The sequence below is a fragment of the Panulirus ornatus genome, chromosome 12, assembly GCF_036320965.1.
Source record: "Panulirus ornatus isolate Po-2019 chromosome 12, ASM3632096v1, whole genome shotgun sequence".
Lineage (NCBI taxonomy): Eukaryota > Metazoa > Arthropoda > Malacostraca > Decapoda > Palinuridae > Panulirus > Panulirus ornatus.
This window is the reverse complement of record NC_092235.1, coordinates 30,423,771-30,441,710: the sequence shown is the minus strand read 5'-3', so window position 1 is coordinate 30,441,710 and position 17,940 is coordinate 30,423,771. Positions and strand designations below refer to the sequence as shown.

At 40.9% G+C, this 17,940-nt stretch overlaps 1 protein-coding gene across 1 annotated transcript in view; it reads left to right on the top strand.

The window, feature by feature from the left end:
* LOC139751996 (CD109 antigen-like) overlaps positions 1 to 17,940 on the top strand; it is a 364,823-nt gene that overhangs the window by 189,036 nt on the left and 157,847 nt on the right. The window contains exons 17-18 of the mRNA XM_071667757.1: positions 5,609 to 5,727; positions 17,457 to 17,522. Coding sequence (XP_071523858.1) covers positions 5,609 to 5,727; positions 17,457 to 17,522 — 185 coding nt within the window. The remainder of the gene's footprint in view (positions 1 to 5,608; positions 5,728 to 17,456; positions 17,523 to 17,940) is intronic.

The window sequence follows — 17,940 nt, the reverse complement described above, 5'->3', positions numbered from 1 at the left end:
TGAAAGCTTTGCGGAAGATTGAATCTGGCAAAGTGGCGGGTTTGGATGATATTGCAGTGGAATTTACTAAAAAGGGGGTGACAGTATTGTTGATTGATTGGTAAGGATATTCAGTGTATGTATGGACCATGGTGAAGTGCCTGAGGATTGGCGGAATGCATGCATAGTGCCATTGTACAAAGGCAGAGGGGATGAAGGTGAGTGATCAAACTGCAGAGGTATAAATTTCTTGAGTATTCCTGGGAAATTATATGGAAGGGTATTGACTGAGAGGGTGAAGGCATGTACAGAGCATCAGATAGGGGAGGAGCAGTGAAGTTTCTGAAGTGGTAGAGGATGTGTATTCAGGTGTTTGCTTTGAAAAATGCATGTGAGAAATACTTAGAAAAACAAGTAGATTTGTATGTAGCATTTATGGATCTGGAGAAGACATATGATTGGATTGATAGAGATGCTTTATGGAAGGTTTCAGAGTATATGGTGTGAGAGGTAAGTTGCCAGAAGCAGTGAAAAGTTTTTACCAAGGTTGCAAGGTATGGGTACGAGTAGGAAGAGAGAAGAGTGATTGGAAGAGAGTAGGAAGAGAGAAGGTTCCCAGCGGATGTTGATCTACAGCATGTGTGTGTGATGCCCCCATGAAAGTTTAATTTGTTTATGGATTGGGTGGTTAGGGAGGTAAATGCAATAGTTTTGGAGAGAGGGGAATCATGCAGTCTGTTGTGGATGAGAGGACTTGGGAAGTGAGTCACTTGTTGTTCATCGAGGATACAGCTCTAGTGGCTGTTTCGTATGAGAAACTGTAGAAGCTGGTGACTGAGTTTGGAAAAGTGTGTGAAAGGAGAAAAAGGAGAGTAAATGTGAATAAGAGCAAGGCATTCAGGTTCAGTAGGGTTGAGGGACAAGTTAATTGGGATGCAAGTTTGAATGGAGAAAAATTGGAGAAAGTGAACTGTTTTAGATATCTGGGAGTGGACTTAGGAGCAGATGGAACCATGGAAGCAGAAGTGAGTCACAGAGTGGGGGAGGGGGCAAAGGTTCTGGGAGCAATGAAGAATGTGTGGAAGGAGAGAATATTATCTCAGAGCAAAAATGGGTATGTTTGAAGGAATAGTAGTTCCAACAATGTTATATGGTTGCAAGGCATGGGCTATAGATAAGGTTGTATGGAGGAGGGTAGATGTGTTGGAAATAAAGTGTTGAAGGACAATATGTGGTGTGAGATGGTATGATTGAGTAAATAATGTAAGGGTAAGAGAGATGTGTGGAAATAAAAAGAGTATGGTTGAGAGAGCAGGAGAAGGTGTATTGACACTGTTTGGACATATGGAGAGAATGAGTGAGGAAAGATTGACAAAGAGGATATATGTGTCAGAGTTGGAGGGAAGAAGGAGAAACGGAGACCAAATTGGAGGTGGAAGGATGGAGTGAAAGAGGTTGAATATCCTCACCAACCAATCAACAACACTGCCACCCCCTTTTTTAATGAATTCCACGGCAATACCATCCAAAGCCGCTGCTTTGCCAGATTTCATCTTCCATAAAGTTTTCACTACCTCTTCTCTGTTTACCAAACCATTCTCCCTGACCCTCTCACTTTGCACATCACCTCAACCAAAACAACTGATATCTGCCACTCTGTCATCAAACACATTCAACAAACCTTCAAAATACTCACTCCATCTTCTCACTCCATCACTATCTGTTATCACTTCCCCACTTGCTCCCTTTACCGATGTTCCCATTTGTTCTCTTGTTTTACACTTGTTATTTACCTCCTTCCAAAACATCTTTTTATTCTCCTTAAAATTAAATGATGCTCTCTCACCCCAACTCTCATTTGCCCTCTTTTTCACCTCTTGCACATTTCTCTTGACCACTTGCCACTTTCTTTTATACATCTCCCGGTTATTTGCACTACTTCCCTGCAAATATCATCCAAATGCCTCTCTTTTCTCTTTCACTAATAATCATACTTCTTCATCCCACTACTCACTACCCTTTCTAATCTGCCCACCTCCCACCTTTCTCATACCACATGCATCTTTTGCACATGCCATCACTGCTTCCCTAGATACATCCCATTCCTCACCCACTCCTTCATGTCATTTGCTTTCATTTTTTTCCATTCTACATTCAATCTCTCCTGATACTTCCTCACCACACAAGTCCCCTTTTCAAGCTCACTAACTCTCACTGCTCATCTCCCCAACAATCTCTCTTCTTTTCTGAAAGCCTCCACAATACTTCACCTTCTCCACAAGATAGTGATCAGACATCCCTCCAGCTGCCCCTGTCAGCACATTAACATCCATAAGTCTCTCTTTTACACACCTATCAATTAACATGTAGTCTAGTAGTACCCTTTGACCATCTCTTCTACTTACATACGTATACTTATGTATATCTCTCTTTTTAAACCAGGTATTCTCAATCACCAGTCTTTTTTCAGCACACAAATCCACAAGCTCTTCACCATTTCCATTTACAACAATGAATGCCCCATGTACAACAGTTATACCCTTAACTGCCACATGACTCCTTTGCATTTAAATCGCCCATCACTATAACCTTGTCTCATGCATCAAAGCTGCTAATATACTTACTCAGCTGCTCCTAAAACACTTGCCTCTCATGATCTTTCTTTTCATGACCAGATGCATTGGCACCAATAATCACCCATCTCTCTCCATCCACTTTCAGTTTTACCCACATCAATCTAAGATTCACTTTCTTACACTCTATCACATACTTCCACAACTCCTGCTTCAGGAGCATTGCTACTCCTTTCTAGCTGTTGTCCACTCACCAGCCCCTGACTTTACTCCCAAGACTTTCCTAAACCACTCTTTCCCTTTACCCTTGAGCTTCATTTCACTCAGAGCCAGAACATCCAGGCTTCTTTCCTCAAACATACTACCTATTAACTTTCTTCTCATCTTGGATACATCGACACACATTCAGACACACCAGTCTTAGCCTTTGAGGAGGATGAGCACTCCCTGCTTGACTCCTTCTTCTGTTTCCCTATTTAGAAATTTAAATACAAGGAGCCCCCTGCTCCCACCCAGTTTAGTCGCCTTCTATAACATGCAGGGAATATGTGGGAAGTATTCTTCCTCCCCTATCCCCAAGGGATATACACTTTTGTTTCTTTCATGAGTACTCAAGTCAAAAAAAAATCCCATGCTACTATCACTGATATTTCATCTTACTTCCAGTAGAATGTTTGATAGTGTTCAGTTTCTTGCTGACAAAAATCTTGTGGCCTTCTAGCTTCATACCTCGTGGATCTCAGCTTTAACCATTAGAATACATTATTTATATTACTAGGAGGGACTCACAGTAATTATTTTCTCATCATTATTGCAATGCTCTGTTGTTTCATGCTTCTTGGCTTATATTTTGGGTAGGAGTGTAGATGTGGTAATGGCATTCATCTAGGCTCAGTTGGACTGGATTGAATGGTAGATGTATTTGTATATAGTAATGCTAAATCTGAATAGTAATAATTTTTACATTTGTTTAATACAGGCATTCGCCACTTTATGTAGTAGATGCACTCCTAGTAAATGCTTTGGTAACCATTCACCGTCGTCTTAGAAGCTAGATTTCCAGTTTGGTGTGTCTGGCTGTTTTAAAATTTTTGAAATCTTTGCTTACATTAAAGGCTTATGTAACATCTTGACTGAAGTGCAAAAGATTAGGGACAAAAATGTAAGAATTGATCAGGAATTCAAAGGTGTTTACAGACTTGACTTTTAAAGGTAGAAATGTTATAGAAAGATGGATAACTGAAAGGAGCATGAGACTTCTTCATCTTGATTGTTTGGGGAAAGGAGAAAATATCTTAACAGTCAAACCTCAATTGGCTGGTTTCTACACAGAAAGTATAGGAAGCATAAATTAGATGTATGCTTTTAAGTAAAATCCTTGGTGGCAAGGACATGCAATCCACTTACAAATGTCAGGGTTGTCTTTTCTGATTTTCCAAGTGTTAAGGCTACCGTGTTTTAAGTTTTCAAAAGAGTTAGTTGCATCTTGAATCCAGGTATCAGAGTTGTTTTCTCTCACCTATCCAGATAAATTAGAAACATCTTAGGTTGTGTTCTGTAAAAAGAGAAATAGGATTGTTGTAAAAAGGATTTACACAATACACAGCAGTGTAAAGGATATAGCAGATATAGGAGTGATGAAAGGTTGAGGATATTAACCCTTAAATGTTTGGGGCCTGAAAATTGCTCACAATGTGAACAAAAAAGCTCTTTTATATTTTGTTTCCCATCATGAAATGAGAGAAAGAAATGTAAAAGTAAAGGATATGTACAAACAAATGAGGTGATATAATGTATTTAGACAGAGTTAATGTGTGGCAGCTGTGCAGGAATGATGAAGTGGATTTTGAGGGTAGGGAGGTGAGTCTTATAAGGTAACTCTATAATAACATCACTAATTATGAAGTGAAAATCAAAAGATATTTATATTTATTTATTTTGCTTTGTTGCTGTCTCCCGCATTAGTGAGGTAGCACAAGGAAACAGATGAAATAATGGCCCAACCCACCCACATACACATGTATATACATACATGTCCACACACGCAAGTATACATACCTATTCATCTCAACGTGTACCTATATATACACAAACAGACATATACATATATACACATGTACATAATTCATACTGTCTGCCTTTATTCATTCCCATCACCACCTCGCCACACATGAAATAACAACCCCCTCCCCTCCCCCCCTCATGTGGGCGAGGTAGCGCTAGGAAAAGACAGCAAAGGCCCCATTCATTCAAAGTCAATCTCTAGCTGTCATGTAATAATGCACCGAAAACCACAGCTCCCTTTCCACATTCAGGCCCCACAGAACTTTCCATGGTTTACCCCAGATGCTTCACATGCCCTGGTTCAATCCATTGACAGCATGTCAAATCAAAAGATGTGCACAAAAAAATTATGCTAACACTGGCAGGAAACTCAGAAAACACTTGTGAAAGTCATGCTTCATGTGATGATTCCCACTACCTCATACAGAAGTAATGCCAGCTCCTAGTGTTTAAGGGTTATTTAATTGGGAAAAAGTGAATGTGGGAATATGAATGAATTGAGAGAATATTTGTGTGAAGTTTCTTTCTTTCACCTGGAAAGGGAAAGTGTTATGGGATGCAGTGTAAGAGTATAATTCAGTATATGATGTAAAGAGTGATATATGTGCCAAATATATCATAATGTTTTCTTTAACAAGATTCTTTTGACCAAATTTCAGAAGCAAAATTGATGATAGGAATTAATAGTTTGATTAACATGGAAAGATTGTCATAAAGTTAAGTAAAGAGATTGATCATGGAATACAAAAAGTACCTTACTGATTCATGAATAAAGGTTATTTTTAGTACAAAAGATTTTTGCCATATAAATCCACAATAAAACCATGAGAAAATTTAAACTGAATTGTTGTATTTCATCTGGCATAATTTTTTGTTTTACAGTTATGATCTTAGGTATTTCTTTTGATATGAATTCTGAAGCATGTTATGATGATTGGAGTATTACATTAAATAACAAACCCATATCTAACATATTCAACTATTTTTCACAGGACACAAGGGACATGAACAAAATACCATCGAGCTTCCTAAAGTTGATGACCCTTATGTGCTAAATGCATTCAGTGTCAGCAAAGAATTTGGTTTTGGCCTCATTGATGCCCCCCAGGAAGTATGATTCTCAATCTTTTGATTCACTTGATATGATCCCTGTGTTATATTTTGTTATTGTGTTTGTTGATCATGTATGTTTTGTGTTTCTTATGTGTTATGTTGCATTTATTGCTTTTTGTTTTCTTTGTGTTGTGAGATGTTGCATTTGTGTTTGTAGTGTAGATAATGTATTTTTTTTCATACTTGCTCTTCATTGCTCACATTAGCAAAGTAGAGCCAACAGCAAACAGAAAATGGTCCCATTTGCTCCGATCTATTCTCTAGATGTCATTTAAAACCAGCCCCCTATCCACAGCCAGGCCCCACAAATCTGATGGTGGTTTCCCCTGACCACTTCATAAGCTCAGGTTCAGCCCATTGAAAGCAAGCTACCCTCTGAATACCATAGCATTGCACTTCCCTTATTTCCCATGCATGCTTTATATCCTTCTACATGTTCAGGCCCCAGTAACTTAAAGCACCTCTCAGTAGATCCTTCCATCTCTCCTTTAGTCTCCCCCTCCTTTGTTTTCCCTCCATGATTGACTCACATATCTTCCTAGTCAGTCTCTCCTTACTCATCTTCTTCATATATCCAGACCATTTCAGTTTATCTTATCCATGTATTTCAGATATTAATGTTGTTTCTGACAGATAGATAGCAGTGAGACTTGAGGTTTGAGTCAGGATTTAATTTTCAGTATTTTGATATTTGTCTTCCAAAATTTGCTCTCAGAAATTTCCTTCATGATTATTTTCCTGTTGCTTATATTTCCTATAAAAACAGACACACATAAGCACGCTCTTGTAAATACATACACATATTCAAAGTGAAGGAGGGAGGAAGGGTAACAGGGAGAAAGGGAGAGGGAGGGAGTTGATGGGAGGACATGGAAATGACAGATAACAGAAGACCCAACGGCCTATGAAGAGGTTATCTGCTGAGGGACATTAGTAGTATCATAAGTTCTTAGTATATATATACTAGATGGAGAAAGATTAGTAAGGCAGAGAGCTGCTTCTCCCCACCACTGTCCTGCCTGCAGGAAAACATCCAACAAACAGTACCACACAGAGGAAGATGTGGTACAATGTTGTTGAATGAGGCTCCTGGTCACTGTGAAATGGTGCTTCCTGATTGGTCAGTTCCTTTTGCCAGCCCACTTGTATTTGACTAAGCTCTGTCCAGCAGTCTGGCAGCTGTTATAGCCCACCTGTAACTCCCTGCTAAAGTGTCAACGTTATCCTCAGATAAGATGTAGGCTGTTTCCACAAATTATCTGCAAAGGCTCCAAAAGATAGGAAAGCAGGACAGTGGAAGCATCTAACATTTTACTAGAGGATAACATCAACACAGTAGCAGGGAATTAAAGATGCGCTACAATGGCTACCAGACTGGTGGGTGGAGCTTGGTTGAATGTGAGTGTGCAATCAATAGGACCTGACCAATCAGGGAGCACAACAACTAGGGAAGTGATTCAGCATCATTTATTATAGTCCCATGTGAGACACTACTCCATCATATTCTCCTGAGGAAGATAACTGTCAAAATGTTGAAAAATAAATCCTAATTAGTTGCTCATGTCTCATTGTGACTTTACTATCCATCTTTAGATATAGTATGCTTATTAACATACCTCTCTCATACTATGTCATCCCTTGTTTGACCAACACTCCTCATGCCACATATTGTCCCCAAAGTTACGTGTCCAACTTATCGTCTCTATTCTGTATTTTTGCATCAGAACATAAGAATGGTCAGGGAAACCAATGAAAGGTCTGTGAGACTAGGCTGTAGACAGAGGCTTTGGTTTTAGTGCATTATATATGCCATCAAGAGAAAGGATATTGACATGATTGCCATTTCTTTTCTGTTCCTGTCAGTACCTACCTAAGTAGGGAAACAGTAAAATGTTAAAAAAAGAGGAGGATTTCCAATTCCCTGCTCCCACCACATTTAGTCACCTTCTGTGACATGCAGGGAATACATGGGAAGTCTTCTTTCTCCCCAGGTTAGTGTGACTCACCTGCTCTCCCTACCTTGTCTCTTTTGCACTTCTCGGTCTCCAGCCTCCACAGATCTTATCCTTAGACACAAAAGACCCACCCAGCGACATCCAGAAAGGCGAAATCTGCCACTCATCCACCATGTCCTAAAAGCTAATTGTCTGGCCAACTGCCAATAGCCAAGCAGCTGCGATAGTCCATGTTGCGACAAGCTTGAGGGCAGGTGCATCTGTCTGGTCCCTGGGGTCTTACAACTGTCAACCTAGGAGCAATTCATTACCACTCTCCACATAATAGTGGAAGCTGCTACTATAGACCTAGTGACAGAGAGTGAGCTGTGCAAAGGGCAGGTAGGTTGTGGAAAGGGCGGGTAGGCTGTGAAGTTTCCTAAAGACATTTCGGGTAGTCTGTTCCTTATAGGAAATGATGAATATGTATGAAAAAAATATATTTGGGTTTTATTATTATTATGTGTAAGTGCTGTTTCCTGCATCAGTGAGGTAGCACTAGGGAACAAATGAAGAATGGCCCATCCATCCATATACACATATATACGTTAATGCCCATATATTCACATATACATACATATACATATCAGCATATACATAAATATACATACACATACACAAACATATATATATAAATATATATATATATATATATATATATATATATATATATATATATATATATATATATATATATATATATTTTTTTTTTGCTTTGTCGCTGTCTCCCGCGTTTGTGAGGTAGTGCAAGGAAACAGATGAAAGAAATGGCCCAACCCACCCCCATACACATGTATATACATACGTCCACACACGCAAATATACATACCTACACAGCTTTCCATGGTTTACCCCAGATGCTTCACATGCCCTGATTCAATCCACTGACAGCACGTCAACCCCAGTATACCACATCGATCCAATTCACTCTATTCCTTGCCCTCCTTTCACCCTCCTGCTTGTTCAGGCCCCGATCACACAAAATCTTTTTCACTCCATCTTTCCACCTCCAATTTGGTCTCCCACTTCTCCTCGTTCCCTCCACCTCCCACACATATATCCTCTTGGTCAATCTTTCCTCACTCATTCTCTCCATGTGCCCAAACCATTTCAAAACACCCTCTTCTGCTCTCTCAACCACGCTCTTTTTATTTCCACACATCTCTCTTACCCTTACGTTACTTACTCGATCAAGCCACCTCACACCACACATTGTCCTCAAACATCTCATTTCCAGCACATCCATCCTCCTGCGCACAACTCTATCTATAGCCCACGCCTCGCAACCATACAACATTGTTGGAACCACTATTCCTTCAAACATACCCATTTTTGCTTTCCGAGATAATGTTCTTGACTTCCACACATTCTTCAAGGCTCCCAGGATTTTCGCCCCCTCCTCCACCCTGTGATCCACTTCCGCTTCCATGGTTCCATCCACTGCCAGATCCACTCCCAGATATCTAAAACACTTTACTTCCTCCAGTTTTTCTCCATTCAAACTTACCTCCCAATTGACTTGACCCTCAACCCTACTGTACCTAATAACCTTGCTCTTATTCACATTTACTCTTAACTTTCTTCTTTCACACACTTTACCGAACTCAGTCACCAGCTTCTGCAGTCTCTCACATGAATCAGCCACCAGCGCTGTATCATCAGTGAACAGCAACTGACTCACTTCCCAAGCTCTCTCATCCTCAACAGACTTCATACTTGCCCCTCTTTCCAAAACTCTTGCATTTACCTCCCTAACAACCCCATCCATAAACAAATTAAACAACCATGGAGACATCACACACCCCTGCCGCAAACCTACATTCACTGAGAACCAATCACTTTCCTCTCTTCCTACATGTACACATGCCTTACATCCTCGATAAAAACTTTTCACTGCTTCTAACAACTTGCCACCCACACCATATATTCTTAATACCTTCCACAGAGCATCTCTATCAACTCTATCATATGCCTTCTCCAGATCCACAAATGCTATATACAAATCCATTTGCTTTTCTAAGTATTTCTCACATACATTCTTCAAAGCAAACACCTGATCCACACATCCTCTACCACTTCGGAAACCCCACTGCTCTTCCCCAATCTGATGCTCTGTACATGCCTTCACCCTCTCAATCAATACCCTCCCATATAATTTACCAGGAATACTCAACAAACTTATACCTCTGTAATTTGAGCACTAACTCTTATCCCCTTTGCCTTTGTACAGTGGCACTATGCATGCATTCCACCAATCCTCAGGTACCTCACCATGAGTCATACATACATTAAATAACCTTACCAACCAGTCAATAATACAGTCACCCCCTTTTTTAATAAATTCCACTGCAATACCATCCAAACCTGCTGCCTTGCCAGCTTTCACTTAGAAAAGCAAATGGATTTGTATGTAGCATTTATGGATCTGGAGAAGGCATATGATAGAGTTGATAGAGATACTCTGTGGAAGGTATTAAGAATATATGGTGTGGGAGGCAAGTTGTTAGAAGCAGTGAAAAGTTTTTATCGAGGATGTAAGGCATGTGTACGTGTAGGAAGAGAGGAAAGTGATTGGTTCTCAGTGAATGTAGGTTTGCGGCAGGGGTGTGTGATGTCTCCATGTTTGTTTAATTTGTTTATGGATGGGGTTGTTAGGGAGGTGAATGCAAGAGTTTTGGAAAGAGGGGCAAGTATGAAGTCTGTTGTGGACGAGAGAGCTTGGGAAGTGAGTCAGTTGCTGTTCGCTGATGATACAGCACTGGTGGCTGATTCATGTGAGAAACTGCAGAAGCTGGTGACTGAGTTTGGTAAAGTGTGTGAAAGAAGAAAGTAAGAGTAAATGTGAATAAGAGCAAGGTAATTAGGTACAGTAGGGTTGAGGGTCAAGTCAACTGGGAGGTAAGTTTGAATGGAGAAAAACTGGAGGAAGTAAAGTGTTTTAGATATCTGGGAGTGGATCTGGCAGCGGATGGAACCATGGAAGCGGAAGTGGATCATAGGGTGGGGATGGGGGCGAAAATCCTGGGAGCCTTGAAGAATGTGTGGAAGTCGAGAACATTATCTCGGAAAGCAAAAATGGGTATGTTTGAAGGAATAGTGGTTCCAACAATGTTGTATGGTTGCAAGGCGTGGGCTATGGATAGAGTTGTGCGCAGGAGGATGGATGTGCTGGAAATGAGATGTTTGAGGACAATGTGTGGTGTGAGGTGGTTTGATCGAGTAAGTAACGTAAGGGTAAGAGAGATGTGTGGAAATAAAAAGAGCGTGGTTGAGAGAGCAGAAGAGGGTGTTTTGAAATGGTTTGGGCACATGGAGAGAATGAGTGAGGAAAGATTGACCAAGAGGATATATGTGTCGGAGGTGGATGGAACGAGGAGAAGTGGGAGACCAAATTGGAAGTGGAAAGATGGAGTGAAAAAGATTTTGTGTGATCGGGGCCTGAACAAGCAGGAGGGTGAAAGGAGGGCAAGGAATAGAGTGAATTGGATCGATGTGGTATACCGGGATTGACGTGCTGTCAGTGGATTGAATCAGGGCATGTGAAGCGTCTGGGGTAAACCATGGAAAGCTGTGTAGGTATGTATATTTGCGTGTGTGGACGTATGTATATACATGTGTATGGGGGTAGGTTGGGCCATTTCTTTCGTCTGTTTCCTTGCGCTACCTCGCAAACGCGGGAGACAGCGACAAAGCAAAAAAAAAAAAAAAGATATATATATATATATATATATATATATATATATATATATATATTTTTTTTTTTTTTTTTTAAACTATTCGCCATTTCCCGCGTTAGCGAGGTAGCGCTAAGAACAGAGGACTGGGCCTTTTTTGGAATATCCTCAACTGGCCCCCTCTGTTCCTTCTTTTGGAAAAAAAAAAAAAAAAAAAAAAAAAAAAAAAAAAAAAAACGAGAGGGGAGGATTTCCAGCCCCCCGCTCCCTCCCCTTTTAGTCGCCTTCTACGACACGCAGGGAATACGTGGGAAGTATTCTTAATCCCCTATCCCCAGGGATAATATATATATATATATATATATATATATATATATATATATGTACACATTCATACTTGCTTGTCTTCATCCATTCCTATCATTCCCCCGCCCCACAGGAAACAGCATCGCAAACCCCCCACTTCAACGAGGTAGCGCCAGGAAAACAGATAAAAAAGCCCACATTCATTCACACTCAGTCCCTAGTCATCATGTGTAATGCAATGAAACCACAGATCCCTATCCACATCCAGGCCCCACAGACTTTTCCATGGTATACCCCAGATGCTTCACATGCCCTGGTTCAATCCATTGACTGTACGTCAACCCTGGTATACCAGATCGTTCCAATTCACTCTGTTCCTTGCACACCTCTCACCCTCCTCTATGTTCAGACCCTGATCACTCAAAATCTTTTTCACTCCATCTTTCCACCTCCAGTTTGGTCTCCTGCTTCTCCTTGTTCCCTACACCTCTGACACGTTTATCCCCTTTGTCAGTCTTTCCTTACTCATTCTCTGCATATCTCCAAACCATTTCAACACACCCTTTTTCTGCTCTCTCAACCACGCTTTTTATTTCCACTCATCTCTCTTACCCTTTCATTACCTACCCGATCAGTCCACCTCACACCATATATTGTCCTCAAGCATTTCATTTCCAACACATCCACCCTCCTCTGTACAACCCTCTCTATAGCCCGTGCCTCACAACCACATACCAGTGTTGGAACTACTATTCTTTCAAACATACCTATTTTTGCTCTCTGAGATAATGTTCTCTTCTTCCCCACATTCTTCATTGCTCCCAGAACCTTTGCTCCCTCCTCCACCCTGTGACACTTCCATTTCCTTGGTTCCATTCACTGCTAAGTCCACTCCCAGATATCCAAAGCACTTCACCATCTCCAATTTTTCTCCATTCAAACTTACATCCCAATTAACTTGTCCCTCAACTCTACTGAACCTAATAACCATGCTTATTCACATTTACTCTCAACTTTCTCCTTTCTTACACTTTTCCAAACTCTGTCTCCAACATCTGCAGTTTCACACTCAAATCAGCCACCAGATCTGTATCATAACAACAACTGACTCACTTCCCAGGCCCTCACATCCCTAACAGACTGCATACTCTCCCCTCTCTCCAAAACTCTTGCATTAACCTCCCTAACCACCCTATCCATAAACAAATTAAACTTTCATGGGGACATCACACACCCCTGCCGCAGACTGACCTTCACTGGAAACCAATCTCTCTCCCCTCTTCATACTCCTACTCAGGACTTACATCGTTGGTAAGAACTTTTCACTGCTTCTAGCAACTTACCTCCCACACTATATACCCTTAAGACCATTCATAAAGCATCTTTATCAACCCAATCATATATCTTCTCCAGATCCATAAATGCTACATACAAATCCATCTTTTTTCTAAGTATTTCTCACACACATTCTTCAAAAACACTTGATCTATACATCCTCTACCATTTCTGAAACCACACTGCTCTTCCCCATTTTGATGCTCTGTACTTGCCTTCACCCTCTCAGTTAATATCCTCCCATATAATTTCCCAGGAATACTCAACAAACTTATGCCGCTGTAGTTTGAACACTCACCTTTATTCCCTTTGCCTTTGTATAATGGCACTATGCAAACATTCTGCCAATCCTCAGGCACTTTACCATGATCCATACATACATTGAATATCCTTGCCTACCAATCTACAACACAGTCATCTCCCCTTTTGTAATGAATTCTACTGCAGTACCATCCAAACCTGCTGCCTTGTCGAATTTCATCTTCCGCAAAGCTTTCACCATCTCTTCTCTCTTAACCAAACCACCAAACCATTCTCCCTGATCTTTGCACTTCGCACACCACCTTGACCAAAACAACCTATATCTGCCACTCTATCATCAAACACATTCAACAAACCTTCAAAACACTCACTCCATCTCCATCTCACTTAATCACTACCTGTTATTACTTCCCCACTTGGCCCCTTCATCGATGTTCCCATTTGTTCTGTTGTCTTATGCGAGTTATTTACTTACTTCCTAAACATCTTTTAATTCTCCCTAAAGTTTAATGATACTTTCTTGCACCAACTCTCATTTGCCCTCTTTTTCAACCCTTGCACGAAGAAAGAGGCAGGAGGTCAAGAGAAAGGTGCAAGAGGTGAAAAAGAGGGCAAATGAGAGTTGGGGTGAGAGTATCATTAAACTTTTTGGAGAATAAAAAAATGTTTTGGAAGGTGAATAAAGTGTTAAGACATGAAAACACATGGGAACATTGGTGAAGGGGGCTAATGGGGAGGTAATAGCAGGTAATGGTGAAGTGAGAAGGATATGGAGTGAGTATTTTGAAGGTTTGTTGAATGTGTTTGATGATAGAGTGGCAGTTATAGGGTGTTTTGGTCGAGGTGGTGTGCAAAGTGAGAGCATTAGGGAGAACGGTTTGGTAAACAGAGAAGAGGTAGTGAAAGCTTTGCGGAAGTTGAAAGCTGGCAAGGTGGCGGGTTTGGATGGTATTGTAGTGGAATCTATTAAAAAAGAGGGTGACTGTTGTTGACTGGTTGGTAAGGATATTCAATGTATGTATGGTTCATGGTGAAGTGCCTGAGGATTGGCAGAATGCATGCATAGTGCCATTGTACAAAGGCAAAGGGGATAAAGGTGAGCGTTCATATTACAGAGGTATAAGTTTGTTGAGTATTCCTGGGAAAGTATATGGGAGGGTATTGATTGAAAGGGTGAGGGCATGTACAACGCATCAGACTGGGGAAGAGGAGTGTGGTTTCAGAAGTGGTAGAGGATGTGTAGATCAGATGTTTGCTTTGAAGAATGTATGTGAGAAATACTTCGAAAAACAAATGAATTTGTATGTAGCATTTAGGGTTCTGGAGAAGGTATATGATAGAGTTGATAGAGATTCTCTGTGGAAGGTATTAAGAGTATATGGTGTGGGAGGTAAGTTGATAGAAGCAGTGGAAAGTTTTTATCAAGGATGTAAGGCATGTGTACGAGTAGAAAGAGGGGAAAATGGTTGGTTCCCAGTGAATGTTGGTTTGCGACAGCGGTGTATGATGTCTCCATAGTTGTTTAATATGTTTATGGATGGTGTTGTTAGGGAGGTAAATGCAAGAGTTTTGGAGAGAGGGGCAAGTATGTAGTCTTTTGTGGGTGAGAGAGCTTGGAAAGTGAGTCAGTTGTTGTTCTCTGATGATACAGCACTGGTGGCTGATTCGGGTGAGAAACTGCAGAAGCTGGTGACTGAGTTTAGTAAAGTGTGTGAAAGAAGAAAGCTGAGAGTGAATGTGAATAAGAGCAAGGTTATTAGGTACAGTAGGGTTGAGGGACAAGTCAATTGGGAGATAAGTTTGAATGAAGAAAAACTGGAGGAAGTGAAGCGTTTTGGTTATCTGGGAGTGGATTTAGCAGTGCATGGAACCATGGAAGCGGAAGTGAGTCACAGGGTGGGGGAGGGGGCCAAGGTTCTGGGGGCGTTGAAGATTGTATGAAAGGTGAAAGTGTTATCTGGGAATATTGGTTTCAGAAATGTTATATGGTTGTGAGTTGCATTCTATAGATAGGGTTGTGCGGAGGAGGGTGGATGTGTTGGAAATGAGATGTTTGAGGACAAAATGTGGTGTGAGGTGGTTTGATCGAGTAAGTAATGAAAGGGTAAGAGAGATGTGTGGTAATAAAAAGAGTGGTTGAGAGAACAAAAGAGGGTGTTTTGAAATGGTTTGGCACATGGAGAAAATGAGTGAGGAAAGATTGACAAAGAGGATATATGTGTCAGGGGTGGAGGGAATGAGGAGAAGTGGGAGACCAACTTGGAGGTGGAAGAATGGAATGAAAAAGATTTTGAGTGATTGGGGCCTGAACATACAGGAGGGTGAAAGGCTTGCAATGAATAGAGTGAATTGGAACGATGTTGTATACCAGGGTCGACGTGCTGTCAGTGGATTGAACCAGGGCACGTGAAGCATCTGGGGTAAATCATGGAAAGTTTTGTAGGTCCTGGGTGTGGAAAGGGAGCTGTGGTTTTGATGCATTACACATGACAGCTAGAAACTGAGTGTGAATGTATATGGGCTTTGTTGTCTTTTCCTAGTGCTACCTCGCACATGCACAGGGGAAGGGGGTGCTATTTCATGTGTGGCAGGGTGGCGACAGGAGTGGATGAAAGCAGCAAGTATAAATATGTACATGTGTGTATATGTATATGTCTGTGTATGTATATGTCTGTATATGTTGAAATGTACAGCTATGTATATTTGCGTGTGTGGGCGCGTGTGTATATAGATGTTTCTATTGGTGGGTTGGGCCATTCTTTCGTTTGTTTCCTTGTGCTACCTCAGTAACGCGGGAGGCAGCGACAAAGTATGATAAATATAAATATGAATATATAGCAATGATGTCATTGATGTTGAGGATGATGTCATGTATATATTGTGTGAGGATGTGTTGGGGATTAGTGTCAAATGGTTTGTTTATATCTATTGCTATTAGTACTGTGTGAAAGGGGGCCTGTGGTTGGTTGAACCCATCTAGGAGATTTTGTGTAAGGTCAGTGTGTAGCTCGGTGTTGGGGTGGTTGGTTCTGAAGTCATGTTGTGTAAATATAGATCTTATGATTTCTTTCATACGTGATCACTGTTTCTTGAGATAAGGAGATATCACAAGCAACAGTTGAAGAAAGATCATATCTGTTCACGTTCATTCTTCAGCTGTCATATATTAATTCACTGAAACCACTGCTCCTAATCCATAGCCAGTCCTCACAGACCTTTCTATGGTTTACCAAGGTTGCTTCACATATCCTAGTTCAGTCCATTGACTGCATATTGATGCCTTTATACCACATTGCTCCATATTCAGGGTAAATATGCATGATATGTTATCCCTGGGGTAGGGGAGAAAGAATTTTATCCTCGTATTCCCAGCATATCATAGAAGATGACTAATAAGGATAGGAACTGGGCTAGAACCCCTTCTTTATATATTTCAACATCTAAAAGAAATGGAACTGGAAGGAGCCAAGTGGGGAGTGCTTATCCTCTTCAAAAGTTCCAACTGGGTTGTGATCTTTCTTTTCTTGTTCTTGGTGCTACTATGCTAATGTAGGAAACAGAACAAATATGACAAGAATATATATGCTATGTATCTATATATATTCTTTTATATATAACGTAAGGGTAAGAGAGATGTGTGGAAATAAAAAGAGCGTGGTTGAGAGAGCAGAAGAGGGTGTTTTGAAATGGTTTGGGCACATGGAGAGAATGAGTGAGGAAAGATTGACCAAGAGGATATATGTGTCGGAGGTGGAGGGAACGAGAAGTGGGAGACCAAATTGGAGGTGGAAAGATGGAGTGAAAAAGATTTTGTGTGATTGGGGCCTGAACATGCAGGAGGGTGAAAGGAGGGCAAGGAATAGAGTGAATTGGATCGATGTGGTATACCGGGGTTGACGTGCTGTCAGTGGATTGAATCAGGGCATGTGAAGCATCTGGGGTAAACCATGGAAAGCTGTGTAGGTATGTATATTTGCGTGTGTGGACGTATGTATATACATGTGTATGGGGGTGGGTTGGGCCATTTCTTTTGTCTGTTTCCTTGCGCTACCTCGCAAACGCGGGAGACAGCGACAAAGCAGAAAAAAAAAAATCTTATTTGATATGCTTGGTTTTTGTTTCTAATTAGTTTCAATTTTTTTTTTTACTCTTTTCAGTACTCTGCAATGCCTCCTATGTATATCAGCTTAGAGATGCCTGACTCTTGCCGACGTGGAGAACAGGTGAGGTTCCCCCATATCCTTCAGTTGCTCTCTGAAATTTGATTCACAGACACTGCAAGAGAGCATGCTAAGCTTGGTTATTCCTACTACCCCAGGAATGCCACATGTTTCATATAAGAGTAAGTTATCTGTAGACCCAGTGGATAACTGTACATCACAATGGATGTCATTCTGCTCCCTGGCAGCACCCTCTCATACACCTAAACTGGATTTTACTAAACTCATGTTAGTAACATCCTCATTTGGTTTGATTTTATCTTTCCAGAGTCAAGTGTTACATGAGCTGATGAGATGTCTCCATGGATCTCCTGGATTAGAAGCCTCCATCTTATATTTTGGTGAGGTTTATGCCTCTCACCCTTTGCAAACCACCGAGAGAGTAGCTGGAGTGACAGCTTGTTTTCAAATACCTTTTCAA